General features: G+C 35.7%; 1 protein-coding gene across 2 annotated transcripts in view; it reads left to right on the forward strand.

Annotated features, from left to right (window-relative positions):
* The window catches only part of HMCN2 (hemicentin 2), a 2,554,053-nt gene that overhangs the window by 976,095 nt on the left and 1,553,599 nt on the right, over positions 1-24,359 (forward strand). For both annotated transcript variants that reach the window (XM_044058392.1, XM_044058391.1), the window contains exons 27-28: positions 3,154-3,284; positions 19,340-19,487. In XM_044058392.1, the coding sequence (XP_043914327.1) occupies positions 3,154-3,284; positions 19,340-19,487 (279 nt within the window). The remainder of the gene's footprint in view (positions 1-3,153; positions 3,285-19,339; positions 19,488-24,359) is intronic.

Genomic DNA, 24,359 nt, shown 5'->3' on the forward strand with positions numbered 1-24,359 from the left:
AGACAAACTTGTACCTTGAAGGAAAACTAGATATATAGATAGAGGATAGTACACACAATAAGGGTATTTCATTGATTCAGAGTATGTATACAGAGAACAAAGATGGAAACAATATTAATTTCATGAACTTTAATCAGACATTGACTTAGGAATGGGGTCCATTCCCATCATGGTATTAAAAACCCAAAAGATTTGGAGAAACTAAAAAAGAGCGTTTTCTTGGTCAAGCACAACTTTGATTCTTTTGGGGTGGTCTGAGGTGGACATGCCTCAAATTTAGTTGAAATTTACATGCAAATTGGAAATGTTCTTTCTACCAAAATTTGCAACAATTGTAAATATATTTTTGTCAAACTGAGTTACACCAAAAGCAGTTTATTGCACTCTGACAGCATTCCTAAGTTTCTTTTTAATTTTCTTGGTGTTACTTGTGAGATTACTGGTTAGAAGATTTATGGCCATATTTGTGTGCACGCGTGTGTGTGCGCACGTATGTGTGTGCACGCGTGTGTGTGAGAGTGTGTATGTGAGATTTATACATCTCTGGGTGCGCCAGTTTCTTCCCACATTCCAAAGACATGCAGTAGGTAGACTGAACACTCTAAATTAACCATAGGTGTGTGTGTGTGGCATGGATGAATTACTGTGGCAGGGCTAGCCACCCGGCAGTGTAAACCTTGGGTCTAGATGATTGTCACTGTTTAAGTGACACCCCAACTCCATGTGCAAAAATAGGAAAAACGGGTTCTGGATGGATGGCGCTATCTGTATTATAAATATGTGTATGTATATATGTATGTATATATATATATATATATATATATATATATATTTGTGTGTGCACACGCATATGTATATGTAACATTTTGAGAGTAAAGATGTACTGGCAGCATGAATGCTGTTTGTAGCTGCACTCCTTAATGTAGAAGAGAAAGGAGAAATGCAGCATTGCTGTGGAGTGACTTTTTACACAAGGAAAGCTTTGCATTTGTTTTTTCAATCAGTAGTGATCTGCAGTGTAGAGGGACTGTTTGGTTAATTGAGAGGTCTTTTTTTACAGACTGGTTGTCAGTGGAACTCTCCATATGTATGTATTTATAAAATAGTCTCATATATATTTGTGTGCATTTATGTATGTGGATAGCAATACAGATATTGATATAAATTATAAATAACAGTAAGGAAGATTTAGGGATATTAAATCTGCTTGAGTCTTTGCTCATAAAAGTAATCTGAAATGGAATCCATGTATTTTAATAGGTGATGTAATGATGCAGTGAAAGAAAAGCAGGAAAGAAACAGATGCAGCTGTAAATTCTCACATTTTGTTGCAGCTGCCTTTCACATTTATTTTCCTGTGAGTGACAGTTCCCTATTATCAGACAGTATGCACATTCAGATTCGCCATCATTGGTCGTTTCAGAGTCAGTGTGCTGTTAGACAAAGAAAAAAGCAAACTTGTCATCTGCTTCGTCGTCTTTCAAATTGTGTAGAAAATGTTACCGTAGTTAAACACACACTGATATAGCCAATAAACAGGTCCTTTGTTGAGTGCTTTGGTTCAGCAGTATAAAAAGTAGTGGCAGTAAAATAAATATTTTTCACAAAGGAAGAGTCTGATTTTGTAGAATACATGCTTTTTCTTGTAAGAACCAGAAGTGAGGTATTGGGCACAATTTTGCCCAGAAACAGTTGACAATCTACCTTGAACAGTATGATTCCGTTGTTCATATCCAACATGCCAGCTGTGGCAGAATATTGGTCGAAACGTCTGGACCCAAGAAATGTTACTGATGCTCTATATCTTGTAACTTTACAGGGTATTTGACAGTGTTAGTCACTGTCCGTCTTTGGTGAAACTCTGAACCATTGTGACCAGCTACATGTTACTAGTATGCTTTTGGAGAAGTCTGAGTAATAATGAGCATGTACTATTATAGGCAAGTACGTTTTTGGTGCCTAAGCCATCTCTGCCATAGCAGTCTTTATTTTTGCTTGTTATTTTTGACCTTCAGCCCTGTTAACCATCAAACCCCTTCCATATATTCCCAATAAGACTCGGAGGTCTGTAATGAAAGCCAGAGCCAGTCTTCAGATAGATGGTCATCCAGGCAGCCATGAAAGCCAAATGTATAAACACACACAGGCAAGTGCTCCCGGTAATGTGGTTATACTAGTGATAAGTTGGCCTTTCTGTATATTCTTTTTTGTCTGTAAATGTGTATGCATAGCTGAAGTATAAATATAGAAATGCTCAGATGTTGAAACAAAATTAGCCTGTTGCTTATTAATATAATTATATAATGTTCTCAGCAATTGAATTTTACTTTCTTGCCTAATATACTATATTAACTTAGGCTTTGCAATTCATAATCAGTTTTATATGAGCCTATTATTAAAACTGAGATAATATGAGTATGTTTTTTGTTGAGCTTCAATGAGTTATAAGTTATAACTTTTCTTAAAAGGTTAAGTTAGCCAAGAAGGGTGATCCGGGCATTCAGAATGCAACAGATAAGATCATTTACTGAACAAAACATAACCTTGGCTTATGCTGTCTTCAGATTACTGTCTTTTAAGTACAACTGTACTATCCATGTAACATGCTGAAATTTTGCATAAATCTGTTTTCTTTTTTCTAACAACATATCTCTCAGCACTTCAAGTGGCTTTGGACACTGAAGAAATCAAAGGCTTGAGTGGTAGTATTAAATTTTAATTTATCACATGCTTTGAAACAATTGTTGCATTATTATTATTGAATGGTATACATTTACTAAGTCAACATTTCTGTATTAATCAAAAAGTTTCCAGTATTGAAGACACCATTTGTAAGATGAGTGATAGTGCAAATCAAATATCCTGGCTGCAGGTTAAATTAACTTTACTACACGAAAGACTTGGGGTTGGTAATATGTAATAACGGAGTATATGATTGAAGATCTGAACATTATCTTTATTATATATTATCAGCTGATGTATTTACTTGATAGGTTAGTGCAACCTGGAACAAGTTGAGTGACTTGTACTGTCCTTGTCTTTCAGTCTGGTTGCTTGCTTGTCAGTAAGTTAAGCTGTGTTCTGATGGGGATTACTTACCAGTCATTATTAGATGAAATAATTTGTTGTCTTAATATGTTCTTTCCCTTTCAGCACCACCTGAGATTAAGGATGACGGCCAGCCTCAGAACATCTCTGTACTGATCCATCTGCCCCTGACCCTAGGCTGCTATGCTACGGGCATCCCAAGTCCAGCCATAACGTGGTATAAGAACGGGCAACCGGTATGTCTACCAAGATTCTTAATGATATAGCTTAGCTCTAGCAGTGGTCACTCATTTGGCTGTAGTTAAAAAGAGCATTGTGGGATGTGTAAACAGAGGAATATTTTCAAAGAATGTAAGAAGAGATGAATATAGTTAGCAGACTGTCTTTTTCACAGTGGCTGTTTATTTTGCGCAGGACTGCATCAGACAGTAATGCATCGATTAACATTTTGCATTTTGGACTCAGTGTTTGATTCTCTAGTTCATTTCTATGCTGTCTGCTGTGTGAAGTGTGCACTGTTTCCCTGTGGTGTTGACATTTTGCTACTGTGTCCAGTTTTCTCCCACTCCCTCTAGCCATGTCAGTAAATGAAACACAGATACAAGGAATTTCCCTTAAGTTTATGCACTTCCTGTGGCTGACTGACATCCTTCTAGGATTAGTTCTATTCATTACTGTACTGTTGTCACTCGCTAAGGTATGATCTGCCTTATCCATGAGCATTGTAAAGGAGGGATGTGAAAATAAATGAATGTTGGGAAACACATTACCCTTGTCATAGTTTAATCCACTTTGCATTACACTTATAGAATTCTATACAGCCTGCATGTGTCATATGTCAATTAAATTATTCATTTGTTCATTCTTCTGTGACCCAGCCAAACTGGTACAGGTCATGGAGAAAAGAATTCAATCCTGGCTCTCAGATGGCATAAGGAAAAGGAGGTAGTTCTCATGAGGTGCTACCTCCCTCATGTTCATACAGCATACATACCTGCTACCTCGCTCACTCTCACACAGCACACACATACCTGTGGGCATCTTAGAGTAAAGACTAGTTCACATTCAATCCACATTTGAATTGTACTTCTGTAGACATAGGGAAAGATATGCATAGTCTGCACAGAGGTCACCCCATTCAAGGACCAGACTAGGGAACCAAGCACTTTGAGGCAGCAGTGCTAAATGCAGCACCACCCTAAGTTAAGTCTGTATGCCCACATTTATTACTAAACTGCACTTTCTTCTTGACTGGATATTTTAGTAAGCATACCTTGCTTTGCTTTTACCATGGTATTTGAATTTCCTGGTTAATCCTTAGTTAGGTATGGTTGTCATCTGTGTGTTTACGTTTCAAAGTCACTGTTCTCGTCAGCCTCAAAGGATATAGTAAAGATTGGCTTTGTTTATGGAGTTGAAATTTAAAAGGTACAGGATTTTACAATTTAATAAGAAATACATAGGGAGAATGCACATTTGGTATAACTGCCATACTAAGACAGGATGAGAAAATTACCTAGAATTGCATTGACAATTTGGGTGAACTTCTGAATAAACTATGAGAATTCAGATGTGAAAGTTCACAGATGGATGTATCTGTAAAAGACTAGATATAAGAGAAGCTGAAGTGATCCTTTCCTTTACAGGTTACTGATATGACTGTATGCAAATTACCATGTGAGCTATAGTAACTATACAAAGAAAGGGAGAGAGATGTGCTGTTGGATTTGGCCTTCTCCTTCTAGTCCATTAAACTGTCAGGCAAGTAATTTAGGGACAGAATTATTTGGTTGTCAGTAACTGGCTATTTAGCACAGAACACATCTGACATACTGAGCTCAGCTCAACAGGTTACTTTTGTCTTTATCAAGTTGAATGCTTGGGGCCTACCTCTTGGCTGGTGAAATGCTGCCAAGGCACGATGCACAACACAGTAGCCTGTGTATCCCCATCATGGACTGAATGCATTGTAGTGAAGGGAATGTCCAGATAGGCACACAGTATGAGTCATTTGTGTGCTGAACATACAGGAGGTAGAAAGGGTACCTAGGAAAATGGACATGAGAATTAGAAGGACAGAAAGTTTGAGCAGTTTATATTCATTGTGGTTTGTAGGGGCCAGATGTGCCTGCTAATAGGCAGGTAAAGTGTAGTCAATGTACCTAGATTACCATCTCAGTGCAAACGCCCAACAATCAGTTTTTACAACAGCATAGTCATGCACATATCCGTCAGAGAATGCTGGCTTAATATCATGTCTCCTGCCATGTATTTGTTAACAAACCAAATATGTGAGTTGCTTCTGGACAGCAGCCAAAATCTGTAGCATCTTTCTGTAAGCATTTTGGGGTTCAGTTTGTCTAGTCATGATATCTCAACCCAGCAATGGTGAATAGCAATAGCATGTCAGTTAAGATAACTCTCTGAATTCCATATTGACACATTCATACAAGAACTGGCATATAGTCTAAAGTATCCACAGAAAAAGATCAATTCCCCAGAAACACCCTTTATAGATGGTGGTATATGTCTCTCAGCCTCTAGTATATGCTTCTTATGTTGTGCAGTACCTCCAAACTTGAGTTCATATACATATATCCTTAATAGGAGATCTGTTGTCTGTACAAAGTGTCATATGTAGTTGAACTGACATGATGCTTGAATATTAATGGAAATTGTCAGGTATTGCTATTACATAAAACGTGACAGTTTGCGTGTAATCTGCATTTAGATTAAACAGATGATACTCAGATGAGGCAACTAATAGTCCATCTGTCAGTACTTATCTGGATACTATATAGATGCAATCATGTTGATACATAGACAAAAGTCCACCAAATGCAAGCAAATTGACAATAGTTCACCAAATCCACTTTTGAGAAATTGAGAAATATTGGAAAAAATATATATATAGTTTTTTTTATGTTTTTGCAGAAAGGGAAACCCACCTGCCCCCCCCCCCCATGTGGTGGGATACCCATACACCTCCTGAACATAAATATACCTACTCCAACATTGCACAGCATTGGAAAAAAAAGGAGATTCTCCGATATTTCTGAAAGTCATTTCAGTGAAATATTTTCACTTTCTTTTGTGTTCTTTGGAATTATTTTTAATGAACCAATACACTCTTAAATAGGCTAAGTGTATGAGAGGGTTCATGCCACACAACAATACATCTGCCTCCTATATGTCTCTGAAAGGAAGAAAAGTTATCTTGTGTGTGTGGGTGTCTAATATATATATATATTTTATATATATATATATATATATATATATATATATATATATATATATATATATATATATATATATATATATATATATATATATACACACACACACACACACACACACATTGTGTAATAGTGCAAAAAGTAAAATTTTTCTCCGCAGTTTTTTAATTGCAAAGCACATCAGCACTAAGACATTGGTCAGATGCATTATGCTGCAAGTTGTCATCTTTTGCCACAGTACTGTACAGCTTTGTAAAGATGTTAAGGCTTAGTGCAATGAGACACTAATCAGTTCCTGTGTGACATGCAGCAGTGAACAGCACTGCAGTGTGTAGATATCTGTACTGCATATCATCTGCATAACTTCCTAGTAAATATAGCTGGTGTATTATTGTACTTTGTCCAATGTGCTAATGCTAGGATTGTACTGTTGCTCAGCTGTAAAGCAGTGCTGTTACACACATAAGACTGTTTGAAGATATGTGTGCACTGTCAATAGGGAAAGGAGGTTACCTAATGTGCAGACATATCTACTGTAGGTGGCATATATAATATGTGCAGTCCTTCTGTGTTTGCATATTCTGTATATAATTATTAAAGATGGTTGTATGTCTTACATTCTGTCCAGCTGAAATGATACCTTTCTCCTTTTGATGGTTTTAGGTAACGTGCAGGAAGTGAGGATTTTATTTGGTAGAATATATAACATGGGCGGCTTAATTACACAAACATGTGTATCCTGTCCATTCCAACTTTGGCAGGATTCAGAGCATGGCTATACTTTCTTCACAGAGATGTGTCACGAGTCCATACCACTGTCAGAAATATACCTCTACTGCTTATGGCTGCTGTGGTGTTAAAACTTTTGTGGATCCACTCCTGCTGATATGTGCCTGACTACAAATAACATGTCTGTCTCTGTTGAAAGATTAATTATGAAGGTGCTGCTGTACTGTACTTGCTGTACTGGAACCAAAGTCTTCTTATAGGTTCATAGGTTGATACTAGGCTATCAGCCTTAGGGCCTATACAAGCCTAGCCATAACAATTCCCTGGCTATTTCTTCCCACACTATTTACTTCCCTGGACCCCTGTCTAGCAGGGTGACTGACGTGATCCCTGGGGTGCATTCACATTGGTTATTCTTCAAAGACGTTGTCTTTACTAGATGCTTCCTGCTATTCCCATATGACATGAGGGCTCAATTGCTAGTACCAATTTATCTGTAAGTTCTGCTACTGTATATCTGTGTCTTTGTATTTCACTGCTTTTATTCTTCTTATGTTAGATTGTGCTCATTAAATTGATTGGACAAACTGTCAGGCAAAGGGGCCAGTTTGTCCAATATATGATATTAAAGCATGTGCTAGTATGAGGTTCCCTTTGAGGGTGGGGAATAAAAACAGGCAAGCTATTGATTGCATAAGAGGAAATCCTAAGCCATCTTTCTGAAGGACCTGCCTTACTGTTCAAATGATATGGTCAGCCCAAGTCCACATCTGCTAAGCATAGTATCTTGTCATTTAGCGCACTTAAGACACAAAGTCTTGTTGGCTGTTTACTGCTGAAGTTTTGCATGACTGCATCTGCAGTCTGTTTAAAGCACCGAGCCTTGCAAACTAAACATTGATAAAGAAATATACTTTGCAGTGCAATGCTATTTTACTGTAAGCACAGTTACTAACAAATAACTTATTCTTATAACAAATGACAAGTACTACTGTGACAGCTTTTAGCTTAGATGTTTAAGGTTTACTTTACGATCAGTATGAATGATTATTTTCCTATACAATACCTCAGAACAAGTGTGTTCCTACAAATACCTCTAACATAGCTTAATTTTTACAGTCTATTTATACTTTTTTTGGATTCTGTTTTTCTTCTTGGTATTTCATTTTGGACTTTGTACAGAAATGTCTGCTAGGAAACACTTCTGCTGATACTTGTGGGAAAGCATGCAATATTTTACTTTTTAGACTTGTTTTTTAAGTAAATGTCTTGTGGGAAAGCATGTGCAAATTGTTTTTATGCTGCTCATGTCCATTCATTTGTAAGAAAGTATGTCAAACTTTTTTGCTGATATTGTTTTTAGTTTTCAATGTATTTACAGCAGATTTGATTATAATAATTGTTCAGCACACTCTAAACAGTTCCCCCTTTTCATTTTAAACCAGGGAGACAAATTCATCATTGTTTGGTAATACATTTTCATTATGGCATTTGACAGGAGTAACTTTTTGATCAACTCTTGTCAAGCAAATTTATGTGAGTAGTATGCAAGCAAGTACTACAATAACAATAATACCAATTAAAATATGATAATCTTTCCTGTCTGTCCTGTAAATAGATTACTAAACCACTCACTCCAATCTCCATTCCAGTTTTTTCTAGTATGTTGAGACACTTGTGCAATGACCTCTAAATGCGCTTTTAGAGACTCTGTTTTATCTGGAATAAATGTACAGCACTGTTGTCCTATCAGGGTACATGTCCCCCCTTGGGACATTGGTATGTAATCTAACATCATTCAATTTTGTGAAACTATAGTTCGCATGGCTGTCATTTTGATAGTAATGTCAAAGATTGCATTGAAAGTGGCATTTGCTAATACTTCAACTAGTTTCAACTAGTTTGGATAGTTTTCTTAACTCCCAAATTGCTTTTGCCACTCCATACCATGGGAATATACCTGCACCAGAAATTACATCATCTCCTAGATTCATATCTTTTAATTTTAAATAGTCAAGATTTTGGTGATAAATATGTGATGTATCTAAGTTGTTTACTGGATTTTCTGGACTTTCAATTACAGGTAATATGTCTCTCTTCTTTTTTGCATTTGTAATGCTTCCCTTTGGTAACTCTTTTACCTGATTCATTGCTGGTACTACTAACCTTATATAGCATGTCCCATCCCATCCCTTTGGTGTAACCATTTATAAGCATATTTACCACAAATGTAATATAACCCATATGACAAGGCAACACTGCTATTTACTATTGCCATTTACTTGTTCCATAGTAAGAGTTGCATCATGTACTACTGTAAAAATTTTTATTTATTTTGTTTTGCCAATATGTGACATTTATTTTACACTCATTTTTTAATGTTTTGTGAAAAATGATGTACCATTGTTTTACTTGATAATAACTGACCCTTGGCTAGTATTAAAATAGGAAATCCATGATGAAATACACCATATTCTGGTACGTATTTATGAATGTTAACTATTGCAACCATCTCCGTGCAATTACTGTCACCCACTGAGATGCTTCCATTTTGCAGAAAACATGTAATTCCCTGTACTATAGCAGATAACTGTACCCTTGCTTTACGTAGCTGTACATTTACAACTTGGGCTCCTGTTTCATTTATTAATACTCTCCAACTATTAGAAGTATCTAGTGCAATTAGCACCAGGGGCATGACCCCTGCTATTTTAGGTATTAAACTACATACTCAGCAATCAGAAGCATTCATGCTTATTTCATGGCAACATTGTCTTACCAAAAATGTATTAAAAGATGGTGACCACTCATGGTAATTTTTCCAGATATCTTTTCTCTCTCTCTCTCGTAACTTTACAGTTTGATTAACTGGTTGTAAGTACAATTTAATGCTGAGTAATACAGTAACAGTTAGCATGATAGCTACTATTGCTTAAAAAAAAAACATCCTTTAAATAGAAATTCCATTGCTGAATCATTTTGCCTTTCGTCATACAAAACTAGATTTCCAAAAGGATGCCCTTTAAACCATGTCAGTTTTATTATGCTTTCTCTGTGAGGGATCTACAAGAGAATACACTTAGTCAGATTTACATTGCTCACTAGTTTTAACTGATCTTTATGTACCAACGTTGTTTTTCTTTCTTTTTTCCTTTACTTTTGTACACTAGTGGACACATTTTTTCCACTACTTCAAAAGAACCTTGCCAATTGCTATCCAATGGCCCTTCCATTTGGAACGTTTTTACCAATATTTTGTTCTGCAGTGAAGGTTTTCTTCAGGTGGTAATATTGGCATCTTTTTCCGTAGGTGGAACAGTTGCTCCCTTGCATTATAGTTACATACCTCAGTAAGTTGCTTTAGCCAGTCTTGATGTTTTCTGAGTTCTAACATGGGTCTAATATTAGGTATATCTGGATAAAATGTCAGTTGTATGGGCATTTTGTGGCCTGTCATTATTTCGTATGGGAAGATACCTGTTTTGCTGTTTGGTGTCGCCTGAATACCCATTAAATTGCTAGGCAGATGATGTACCCAAGTATTGCTCTTTTCCAGGAATGCCTTTTTTTTCGACATTCTTTTAACGTGTGATTCATATGTTCTATAATGACATTGGATTGAAGATGGTATGGTACATGAAACCTTTGCTGTATGCCTAATAAATTACATATTTGTTTAATGAGATCACTAACAAACTATGGACCATTGTCTGATTCTGTAACATGTGGGCACCCCCAATGAGAAAAAATATTTTTCCATAAAGCCACTGCAGTTGCTTTTGCTGTCATTGTTTTGGTAAGAATTGCTTCTACCCAATTTGAATAGACATCCACAACTACTAGTAGGTATCTGTAACTTCCCTTTGTTGTTGGTAACTGACCTGCATAATCTATCTGAACTGCATACCATGGCCCATCCGCTGGCTGCACCTGATGTAACTGAGGCATTTTGCTTTTATTATTTACCTGCAAACAGATTAGACATTCTTCTACAATCAGTCTACAGACCTTTTTTAAATTTGGGTTCCAATATTTTTTTTTACAACCAGCCATAGCTTATCAACTCCTACATGTCCCATTATTTGGTGATCTAACTTGACCAACTGTCATTCCAACTGAAATGGTACATATGGCAACTGTAGCCCCTTGGAAGGAGTGTATGCATAATACTCTGCACTGATCACTTTCTTCTTTCAAGCCCTGTTGTGCTTGAATATTCATGAGATCTCCCTCTATTGACTCTTTGTCTAACTCTTTTAAGTCACTAACTTCTACACTGGTGTACACATATTCTTGAAGTTTCTTTCCGTTTTGTGCTGCTTGTTTTGCCAATGCATCAGCTAATGCATTTAACCTGAAAGTTTTACTTGTCTGTTTTATTTTTGTGCTTTTACTTTTAAGATTCCGTCCCTGTTGATTTGACATTGTTATAACTTTATGTATGTCTTTTAATACTTCAGCATGCCATAACAGTTTGCCTGCACTGTCAACAAATCCTCACCTTACCCACATATCCATATGCAGTCAAAAGAATTAACTACATAAGCACTGTCTGAGAAGATGTTAACAGGATTGTAATACATTAGCACATGCAGTACTGCCTCCAATTCAGCTCTTTGAGCTGACATGTATGCCCTGGTAACAGACCTCCCAACCATCCTGAATTACTCATTTTTTACCGAGTTTTGGAGTCAAAATGAAGGGGTGCCATGATTCATGAGTGGCACCCCTTCATTTCTGATTTTTTTTTTGCCTTTTTTTTATATTTTGAATTTTCGCACTGTCGGAGCTGATGTCATTGCATGCATGATGATGTCAGCTCCGTCAGCACTACCAGCCAGTTGGAATTGAGCTCAAGGAGCTCACATCATTATTTCCGGCTGGCTGTGAGCGGGCGGGAAATGGGAATTAAACAGCAGCATCACTAATGCTACCGAGAATGGGCTGGCTAAGGCTTTACTTTACTTTTTTAAACTGCTATGCTGAGAATGGGCTGGCAACTGGCATTACTTTATTTTTGCACATTTCTGCCGAGTTGGTGCTGACGTAAACGGACTTTGGGCTGCAGGCTGAGAGAACGGGATGAAGCAAGGCAAGGCATTAGGTAAGGAAACAAAGTGTGTGTGTGTGTGTGTGTGTGTGTGTGTGTGTGTGTCTGTCTGGGTATTCACTTATTGTCAGGTTACATGTATGATGCCTAAACACTACAATTGTGCATGTGCGGTGCGGGTGAGTGCACACACTTATGAGTGTGTATATTCATGTGGTATGACCATATTTAGCTAGTATGAAATGTTGTGCCAGTATAAACTTTCTCACAGAAAAGAATGTAATATGTAAAATGATAATAATAAGGGATGAAAAACATATATGCTTTGAAGAGAAATGCTGCTAATTAACTGTCACAGAAGCTGGTAGGGCTTGCATAAATATACACAGTCATTTAAAGAACAGAGGCAGGCAAGAAAGGAGCTATGAAAGCAATCGTAGCCTGGCTGCTTAATGCATTCAGTAGTTGAGAAAGCACTGCTAGAAATACCTTGGTCTAGAGATTACATTTGGGGTTTCATTCCAATATGCTTTTCCTGTTTTTAATAGTTGAATGTTTTTATCTGTTTTCCAGAAGGAGCAAAAAAACTGTTTAGAAATTAGAAATATCTTTTATGATGGAAATGTTTGAATTGGGCAGTTTTATAATTATTGGTTCATGCATTTTCTTTCATTACCTACAGTACAGCCTACTGTAAAAATGTTCATTCAAACAATAAATTTAAAATGTCCTCTGTCTAGCAAGTGTGCTGTATTATACAAGGACTATAACTTAATAAAGTCAGGAAGGTGCATCAAAGAAAATAATGCATCATGTATGTTTCTTGTTTTGTGTGCAAGGAGCCAATGGTTTGAAAACAGCGCAAAGATAATCTTTATCCACCACTGGCCAGTTGCATTTTCTTTGGATGTGGTACGGGTTTTAATGCTGTTTCAATGAATGGATGAATGTGCATTTCAAGGGCAGAGAAGTATTAATGCCAAGTCTGTTTTCATCGTGAGACAGTATTGCTTTGTTTATCAGATGTCTGTTAGTGTTTGTGCATTGATGTACTGCAAAATGTAAAAATAAAATCCAAGTAATCATTGTAGAAATAAAGCAGTATGCATGCACATATTAGTGCTTATGGTAAATGGGGCAAAATAGCCAGGTAATGGGATATTGGAATGGCTGCAGGGGGACTCTGGTGCCAAATTTTTGTTGTCTGTTCTTCAGTTTGTGTTCGAAAGTTGGCGTCCCACAACTCCATTGGAGTGGGTGAGGTTATGTAATTATGTATGCAAATTAGATGTTAATCAGCATACAGATTTGTACCTATTTTTCATGGGCCTTGTCCAGATTTTTGATATTTCCAGGTTGAGAGGTATGCCTGTTAACTTGATTAGTTTGGGAGAACCCAGCTGTGAATTCTCTGGAACTACAGCAAATCCTGTCCAGTATTTGCCTTTGTCCCAATACAGTGTTCCATCCACAAAGATGGATCACTTAAAGTGGTCAAAATCAGATGCCAAAAATTGTACATCAGGTGACATTATTTTCTTTAAGCAGTTATGCTGTTTTCCTTCATATCCCATGTGATTTGAAAAATATATGTCCCCTGTCTGAATTGTGATAGTTTTCATTCCGAACAGTGCCATTCATTTTGCAAAGACTGCCTAATACCATCTGTGATTTTGTTCATCCCAAAATTGTCTACCAGAGCTATTTCTGCTTGGTGTTGCATTTATACTACAATACTGGAAAATGCAGTCATATACTCAGTTTGCTTAATACCCCAGTAAATGGCTAATAACTGCTGTATACAAGGGCGGTAGCCCAATTCCACTGTGGTCATCTTTCTACTACAGAAAGTAACTGGATGTAATATTTTTTCCATTCTGCTTTCGCCACCATGTGGCCATTCCCATAATAACACCACAGATAACATTTTCTTCCCTGCTGCTGCCTGTAGCATAAATGGCAACTTTGGTGTGAGTGCTATTAATTCTGTAGCTTGTGCTAATTTTACTTTTATTTGTGAAAATGCCTCATCCTCAAGGGGTCCTCACTCTAAAAAGGTGGAGTGCTTTTGTTCTTGTAACATTTTGTATAGAGGAGCAGCCATGGCTGCATAATCCTCTATAAATTCCCTATTTAAATTCATGATTCCCATGAATTTAAATAGATCTGGTATAGTTAGTGTTTTTTCCATTTGTAAAATACCTTACACATGCATAGGGCAAGGAGACTTTCCTGATGGTTTTAATTTAGTACATAGAAACTTAACTTCTTGTGACATAAACTGAATGTATTCACTTTTAACCTTAAACCCTGCTTGCTGTAAAGTGTGGAAAACTTTTTAAGAAGCTGTACATGCTCTTCTACTGTCTCAGACTGAATCAATGCTCTTCTACTGTCTCAGACTGAATCAATATGTCATCAGTGTAATGTAACACTGAATCATCTGTTTCCAAATGTTGCAGAATGGATCTTACTGTCTGGTGAAAATAACTGGACTGTTTTGAAATCACTGCTGTGTTTTAAGTATAAAGGCAAATCTTGGCCACTCTTTTTTCTTTAATGGTACTGCAAAACAGCCATTTGCTAAATCTATTACTGTAAACCATTTACTTAGTGGCTTAATATGTGCAGCCAACTCTGGAACTCCTGGAATCAAATGTGCAGTAGGAGTTGTGTATTGATGAACCTTCAGTAAATCAATAAGATGATAACTACTGTTTTTTTTTTCTTGACTGGCGAGATTGGTGAATTTGTGGGACTGTTGCCTTTTTGTATAATTCCTTCCTTTTCCCATTCTGCAGTACATTTTCCATATGTTGTTCTGCCTCCCTTGGAATGGGATATTGTTTTGTAAAATGGTGGTATATAATCCTGATCACTACCCACCCCTACTGGTATTTCTAGTTTTCCACAATCACTGGGACCCTTGGACCACAGATTTGGAAATTGCTGTTGTAAATGCTGCCACACATCCTTACTGTCTGTATTCACATATCCTGTAGGCATGTCAAGTTTTTCAGGTAAAGAGATTGTACAGCAACCTGCATTTTTCTCTCCCTCTCCTTTTTTCCTTTCTCCTATCCACAGAATACTGTTAGGCAAGTCAATTACTATGCCCAAAGATCCTAGAAGGTCCATACCAATAATGGTAGCTGAGCAAGATAGATGCATTAAAAATGCACCCTTCCATGTCTGTCCTCCTTGGCTAAATTTTATGTCTGCATCATGGCTACTCACTGCTTAACATCCTGTGCCATTAAATGCTGGAATGCAAACCGTTTTTATAGGATTCACAAGTAACTGTCTGTGATGGATACTGCCACTCCTGTGTCTAATAAGCCATTTTTCCATAGTGACCCCTCTACCCAAATATCAGTCAGTGGTTATCCATCTCGACCCTTTCTAAAAGTAGTCAGGAACGATACCAGAGTAGGGGGGCACACCCCTATTGTAAGGAGATCCACCTATCCTCCCCTTTATTGTCAAATGCACTATGACACACTGCATCTTCTTGCTTGTCATCTTCCTCTGTGTCTGAGTGATCTACATATTTAGATTTTTCAGTCTCTTTTCATAATTGTTGCCTAGCCATCCCTTCCTGCTCTACCAAATGTTTTGGATTTACAGGTGAGGTTGCTTGAAAGTCTATGGGGACATGGATCCCCTTATCCTGTGTATTGATGGCCTTTATAGCCGTCTTTACCAATATTGTAAGGTCTCTTTACATAGACCTGCTTTTCTGACTTTCCTTGCAAATCTTTTGGCTCTGTTTTTGGAAATGCACTCTGCTCTTTTTTTCAGTTTTACACCAAGCTTTGTAATTGTCACAGTTTTGCTTAACATGCCCTACCTTTTTACAGAAAAACATGTTGGTGCCTTTTCTTCATTACCTGTGCCTGATCCTGGTGCAACAGACACAGGAACAGGAGCTGGTGGTGCAGACACAGCTCTACCTGCTGATGGTTATTCCCACCACTGTTGCCTTCCCTGGTTTTAACTTCAATCACCTCAAATGGCTCACTACCCTCTACTAATGCAAAGATATGGTGTGAGTATAATGTCCCATCATTGGCCACAGCCCGTCCCCTCATTAATTTTTGTAGCACATCAGTGAGGGTATCTGAATTTTCTTCATAAATTAATTTAATATCCCCTGGGACCCCTTTTACTTGCTCTAAAAAATGTATTAACTATTTTTCTATTTCTGTTTTTTTGATGTCCCTATCTGACTTTTGATAGATGATCTGAAATGCAAGTCTGAAGTGGTCAGCTTGTTCTATTAATTTATCTGAGATGGTGATTTTGAAATTATCTAACAGCTTAGATGTGAAAGGCTGTCCTTGTGTATATGCCATAAGAACGGCTGTCATATGTCCTACTTTACTGTTTAACTGTTAAGCATCTTGCTTTAACCGAATGAAAGTTTTGAAACATTTGGGAATAAAAATCCAGAAACATCTAAGTAATGCATCTCTCCATATATCAGATCCTGCTGTGTATGCTACCCATTTTTCAAATGCAAGCATATTGTAAAATATGCCTTTTTATCATTCTACTGTGGTTCCCTGTTCTATAACTTCTACTGGTTTTGTATTTTGCAATACTTCCTTAAGTTTGGCAATTAAAATGATGTTCTGTAAATTAGTCTCTGTTCAGTTAATTCTTCCTCCTTATCTTGTAAATGCTTTTAAGGTCTATAATCTCTTTCTGTAATTCTTTACAGGATGTATGATGCATTTTATTTGAGTCTTCTGTTGATTACAGGGCCCCTATGCACTTTTGGCAGAGTTATTGTATATAATTTCTGAACTTTTTGAACTCACCTTGTTTGTCTTTAAAGAATTTGTGAAATTCTTCTGTTAAAATATCACGAGCCTTGCCCCTGTCCTTGGGGTCACTAGCATTGGCTGTATTTCACTGTTGTATATAATTTTTAAAGGGTGTAACAAGATCTATAGTGGATTCTGTCAGTAATAGATATGACTGCTGTTCTTACTCTGAGATTAATGTAGTGACAATACACAATTGTTTAATATCTGGAGATAATGTAAGCATGTTACCTTTTGCTGGTTCATCACCATTAAAAGGTTTGTTTCTGCAGTCTAACCTTTGAACAATGGCCTGCACTGTATTTTTATGGCATTGCAAACAAAAAGCAGTTTCAGATGATTCACACAATAAACATTTACTATGACATGCCACATTTTTTTTTGTTTTAAATACCAATCAAATGTTACAACCCACTTACATAATGCTTGAATGTCAACTTGCCCTAATAAGGTCTTACACTTACTAATATGCTGAGTGTATCAACATTGCATCTTTTTCCCATAATTTATCTGGTTGGTCTGAGACATTGAGTAAAGCTTTGTTTACATTTTTACTACAGTCCCTAATGGCATCCATACTTTTATGTTACCCAAGAAAAAAGTCTTACCAGTTAGCAAGAGAACAGGTGATCAGGTTGTTGTTGCAGATAGATGGAAAAGTTTCCATAGTCACTCGAGAAGCTGGTGAAATGAAGCTGACAGTGAGTGGCTTTGAAACCTTGTTAGTCACCTAACTTAGCAAATTAATGCACTGTGACCTTCCTGCATGGCAGTCTCTCTGGATTCAGACATCTGAAAACTGTACTGCTGCAAGCTGTATAAAGCTGGAGTGCTCCTATTTAGGACTCACTCGTATACACAAATATTAGTTAATGCGACTTTACTAGGGTGACGCTATGCAGGCATCACTCCCCCTGTGTTCGAATGCAGGCTAGACTCGCCACTAAAAAAATAATTATGAAGGTGCTGCTGTGCTGTACTTGCTGTACTGGTAACAAAGTCTTCTTAAGATACAAAGTCTTGTTGGTTGTTTACTGCTGAATCAGAGTCTGGTTATAACACAGAGTTTTGCATGACTGTATATTCAGTCTGTTTAAAGCACCGAGCCTTGCAAACTACACACTGATAAAGAAATATACTTTGCAGCACAATACTATTTTACTATAAGCACAGTTACTAGTAAATAACTTATTTTTATAACAAATGACATGTACTACTGTGACAGCTTTGATGGTTATGGTTTATTTTACGATCAGTATGAATGATTATTTTCCTACACAATATCTTGGAACAAGTGTGTTCCTACAAATACTTCTAACACAGCTTAATTTTTACAGTCTATTTATACTTTTTTGGACTCTATTTTTCTTTTTGGTATCTCTTTTTGAACTTTGTAAGGAAACATCTGCTAAGAAATACTTCTGCTAATGCTTGTGGGAAAGCTTATAGTATTTTATTTTTTAGACTTGTTTTTTTTTAAGGAAATGTCTTGTGGGAAAGCATGTACAAATTGTTATGTTGATGATCATGTCTTATTATTTATACCAGATTTGATTATAATCATTATTCAGCACACACACTAACATCTGTCACCAGGGCCTTCTTTACATTCACTCTTACATTGTCTTATAAAGACCTGCATCTGGAGCATTTCACCACAGGCCTCCAATGAAAAGTGGCTCTGTTCCAAGTTGGACTTTCCCAGTTAACAAATGTTAAGTAACATATGTTAAATAAATAAAATAAAGTATGCATACTGTTTTATACTCATTTGTTTCTCTTCAGCACACAGTGCTTTATGCTGTTTTTGGTTATATTACTCCAGTGACTTGTGCCCACCTGCAGATGTTGTGGATCTGTATACCTTTCTGCTGTCATGGTACTGTCCTCTCCAGTTGTTCTGGATTTCATTCTCTGTTGACCACTGGTACACCTGCCATCTTTTCTTCTTTGCTAATTCCTGATTGTACACTGCCAAAGTAATGAGAGCATTCTGCTTTTTTTACTTCTTTCATCAAGACTATTTAGAGCTTAATTATGCAGACAAGACAGATTTGTACTGCACTCTTTCAGACACTTGCTTTTATATCCATATTCTTGTACTGCGATATTTGAAGAAAAGTGACAATCATTAAATACTTTGCCAAATATCTGTTTCTACAATATAAATGCATCTAAGGTTTTTCCTGAAATGGTACCTACATTTATTTGCTTTACTTGTACAGCACACAGATGTATATTGCAGATAGTATGTACATTTATCTCATTAAACCAATGATGTCCATTTTAAATTTACATGCAAATGATATAGCTTAGCTCATACATGATGTACAGTTTAACTCTACTGTATTTCTGTCTAGAAGAAATGCAGATATTAACATTTGCCTAAACCTATCAGTTCTAGATACAAGAAAATCACATTTTTCTTCAATCCTTCCTTTTTAAAGGTTTCCAGAGCTCAGGGATTACAGATTCTAAATGAGGGCACCACTCTTAATATTTACAGAGTTCAGACAGAAGATTCTGGAACATACTCGTGCAAGGCAGTTAACAAACTTGGGGAAGATGAGAGACATTTTGATGTCCTTGTTGCTGGTGAGCATTTTTTTACTTAATGTTTAGAATTAAATTTTGTTTCAGAAGGATTCATTTTAATTTTGCATTTAAATATTAATGAATTACTACATTTGCCTTCCTATTGCATGCCTTTTTTAAATTTTATCTTGAACTGGGCTTAGCCAAAATAAGGTTACAGTTTGTTTTGTTCTCACTGTGATTTGTGTTATTCTCATGCATCTTCAACCATCTTTTTGACTTGAATTGTTTACTGTAGCATTTACTACATTATTTCCTGATATGAACATTTTTGATTCTGCTGGGAATAAGGTATGTAGAGTCACATTTCTGTTGTATCTTTGCCTTGTTTTGATTATTTTGTCTTAAGTGCATTGCATTTGCATTATGTTGGCCCATTTTACTTATCAGTGTCTTAAGGAGAGGGTCATATGGATGAACTGGGGTTAGTCCATTGTCCCATTTGTTAATTACCAAATTCAGTTCTGTTTCAGAACAAATAATGCTAGTGAAATATTAGTGGTAATGGAGGAAAATCTGGTTTGGATCCATCTGTTCTTCATAGTGCCTGACTGTAATTGTAGTCCTGAGTCTTAACTGTGTGACAGTCCTGTACTCATGTCAAACATATCTTGGTGCCTTTCTCCTCATCAATATGTTTATTTCTGAGCTGAAAACATCACTTTGTTAATTCACTTATGAAGCTGTTTTACATCTTTATGACTTCATTCTAGTACGCTTCTTCACTAGGTGATATGAGTTAGATGCAGTTCCTATTTAATATTGAATATCACCAGCATTATCACAGTATTGCATGATTTGCATATGAATGTTGTTCACCAGTAGGCTGTCGATATAGTCATTCAGCGCTTTCTAAAACTCATTGAAAATCACGGTGACAGATTAATTTTTCCTGTTGCCAAAGCACTGAAAGACTAAGTGAGAATAGCTGTGCCTGATGTCAGATTGTAGTACCGTACAGATTTCATACCAAAGCAGGAGTGTTGAAAAATGTAAACTGCACAAAACCACAAACACCAATGGCGTAGGAAGAGCTGACACTGTGATAATGCAACATTAAATGCAGAATTAATTGAGTGTTTTTATCTACATCCATACAGAGTTAAATCAGAGTGAACAAACCATGCAAGATACCAGCTGTCACCTGATAAGTCATAATACAAACCAGTTAACAACAATAAACCAAATGTTTATATTTAATAATATATTATGTTAAAATACCATGTATAAATCTAATAGTATAACAAAAATGTAACGTCATACATTTAAAAATCAGTTGCATCAACACCATAGTTTTAACGCACTCTTACTACTTATATGATTATTCAACCCTGGATATAGTCCAGCTTTTAATTTCAGTTGCCAATATAATTATTTTTCTTCAAATAATGTGCAAAAGTCATCTCCTCTTAAATTTTAATGCACAGAATCCATAACAGCAAATATAAACTTCTTAAAACCAATGGCGCTTTTGTAGCATGGCACTTAATTCATTACTTTCAATGTCATGCAAATATCTATATATGTGCTTATTTAGTCGTTTGTCTGTCCAACATAGAAACAAGAATATTATGTGCAAATTGCTTTATAGACCAGAAATGTACTGTTACTTTTACATTTTTTCATAATTAATCACATTACAGTAGGGCCCTTCAGAAATATACCTACAATATTTATAAATCTCACATTTTTTAATTCATTTTGATTTATTAGACATTATTCTTATAGTCAAGACATTGTGATTATTTAAAATAATTTTCAAGTTACTAGCCTTTTTATTCACAAAATGCGATATACCTGTGAACGCTTTAACCAGTTTTTCCTTTCCTAAAACAGTAATCTGTCATTGATAATCACATTTTTAATCGTATTAATATCAAGAATGTAGGCTAAAACATACAATTATGCTCCCATGTTCAAAACATGCTAATATGTCCTCATGTTCATTTATATTGCTAATATTGTTCAATGTATGATTACAGACAGTATCACATAATGTTGGTTTATAATTAGAACTCCTTTTCTGTATGACATCTGGAGAAATCTTATCCAAGTCACTCATATTATATCCTCTTATGAAAACAAAATGCCTTCCATTCTTCCAGCTCAGGAGATGTTAACCTTGATATTCTTATCATCTGGTTTCTAACCACATTATGAATAGTGGTAAATAGGAGATCTCTAGAAACATACAAAAAAGAATTTAATGTGTTTTCTGTAAATATTAGAAAAATATTGTTGACCTTCTCATCTACTGTTATTTTAACATCTAAAAATTAAATACTCCATTCACTATTTCAGCCAGTTAAAATAATAAAATCTAAAGAATTATTTAGTTCATTAATCCGTAAATTCAGGAAGTGATGTCACCATCTCAAAGAGAAAAAATAATCTATATAGCAGCCATAAAGTAATACTTTATTATAGCCACCATAAGAATATACATATTTTTCTTTCCATCTAGCTAAAAAAAAGTTCACAAAGACAGAGGCTCACACCACTTCCATGGAAATCTAGATTTTTCTCTATAATGATATCCATCAAACCAAAATACTATTGAATAATGCCTATCTCAGTTTTCCTATAACCGGAGTAGACAAATGATTTGTCAGGTTCAAACTTTTTTTTTGGGGGGGGTGGTACCAGTTTGCTTCCTTACAGCCATTAATAGGAATGAAGGATAAGGTAATTACGTGTAACCTGAGACATTTGGTACCCCAGATGAAACAACTAGAAAAGTATAAGAAATGCCTTTGTACTTAGCACAATTACTGAATGACAATGAAAGCATCTAGCTGGGGGATACTGACATTTCCAGTGAAGCAGATGATGAGTAAGAAGACGAATAAGAAAAGAGGTCAGATTCAAGCAAGAAAAGGCAGTTGCTTATGTATGCTGTTTCTTAGACAAGACAGCTGGATAGATTGTTACTTAGATGGAGTAGTAATATAAGTATATTCATTTAACTCAGTTTATTGAAAAGGTAATACAGTACAAATGTGACAGAGTAAACCAGGCCAGTGTACTGGGTGAGCTATTATTTTGATATTTTATTGGTAACAGTCATTGAAATTATATGGGGTATCACTACATTAGGCAAATGTGTTGCCAAATACATATTTGTTTGTATTTGGGTATTTTCAGTCTAGCTACATTATGAAACCTTGGTGTTACAAGTATCAGTCTTTGCAGGTACCTACATTTATTTATAAAATAATATTACCAAAAGCAATTTGGATATCAAAGCATATGGTGATGGTTTAGCCATTTGAAGATGCAAACAAATGCTGTATTTTAACAAGAATGTGGTAAAGTACAAACTAGTCTGGTTAACATTAAGTTGGAAAAGTAATGCAACATGAGAGGTTATTCCTTTTATATATGAGTATCACCATTAGGGAACATTGATTATGTGTTAAGTTAGTTATTTGAATAAACATGGTAAACATGTATGCCTTAAGTGCAGTAGTGTTCAAATAGATAAGCATTTATTCAAGAAATGTTTTGAGGGAAATATTGCTAGTGGCCCTTTTAATGACACTGAGTGTTTGCATTTATTACTGGAGGTAAAATTATTTTCTTTTAATATTTATAATTACTGAAACATTTTGTGAGAGCAGTTATATGAAACTGTTAGACTAGAGGAAATTGCTAAATGGAAACAAAGCAATAAAAAGTATAATAAGTCATTGGACATGTTTGTCATCTATTGTAAAATATCAGTTCTGTACAAGAAGTTGAGTTCATACCTTTCAACTGTCCAGATTTTCCCAGAATGCCCAGATTTTTGCATACGATTTTTGGTCTATTATTCATGAATTTTTTGGTTTTCTGGCAAATCACTGAGGATTAAAGTCAATAAGTAATTGCGTAAATTTGAGTTTCAGATTTCATATCCTTCAGAAAATGTATGGTAAAAAAAAGTTATTCTAGCAACTTTCTAAGTTTATAAGAGCAATATTTAAAGTTTTTTATTTTTAGACCCCCCCCCCCATGATTTTAGGCTTTGTCCAGATTTCTTTCACTAAGATATTGTGAAGTATGGCTGGGTTGATTTACTTGTTATTAGTACTACATTTGTAAGCATAAAGTGCACAATGTAAACTGAACATTGTCTAGATGGAAATTTGGAATTCTGTTTAGAATCTGGTGAATATCTAACTACTTCGCAGAATCATATTTTGGAAGAGGAATATGATATCTGGACATTTCCTTGAGTGATTTTATTCTTCCTTTTTTAAATGTAAATCAAGCTATACATTGGTAGAAGAATCATTAGAAGAGGTTTTTCTAAGTAATGTAAGCATCAAGCTTTCTGTAAGTAGGTCGTTAATGCTACTACTATTTTAAACGTAAAGGAATACAGATTAAATTGAACTCCACTGCAATGTAAAGTCGAAGTTCTAATTAGAATATGGTGTAGAATTTAAAATTATTTGAATGAGCAATGTGATATGAAAAGCTTTTCTTGCTCCTTTTTGTTCTTTCTTCATGAAAATGTAAGTAAATCAGTATAAGTACTTCGACTTATGAATCTACAGAAGTTACTCATTATGTAAATATTCAGATTAGTATAGGTAGTTGGTTAACTGATATTAATATTTCTAGATTGACTGTAAAAGAGTATAAAGCAAATTGCCTCCATTTTAATAAAATGTAAGGGATTAAATTTGGATGTAACTATAAAAAGGTAGTTACTAGTAGGAAGGCTTGCTGATATTTATTTATGAGGTATGCTGCAAGATGTAGAAATAAAATGAAAAGCGGAGTCTGTTGATAGAGTGACTATACTCCTGTATTTTCGTTAACATCAAGGAAAAATGATTGTAATTGCTTAGCTCAGTTCGGCACACTATGATGAGTAGAAATGAA

Source organism: Protopterus annectens, chromosome 16.part0 (genome assembly GCF_019279795.1).
Source record: "Protopterus annectens isolate FY-2018-M chromosome 16.part0, PAN1.0, whole genome shotgun sequence".
In the NCBI taxonomy this organism is placed as follows: domain Eukaryota; kingdom Metazoa; phylum Chordata; order Ceratodontiformes; family Protopteridae; genus Protopterus; species Protopterus annectens.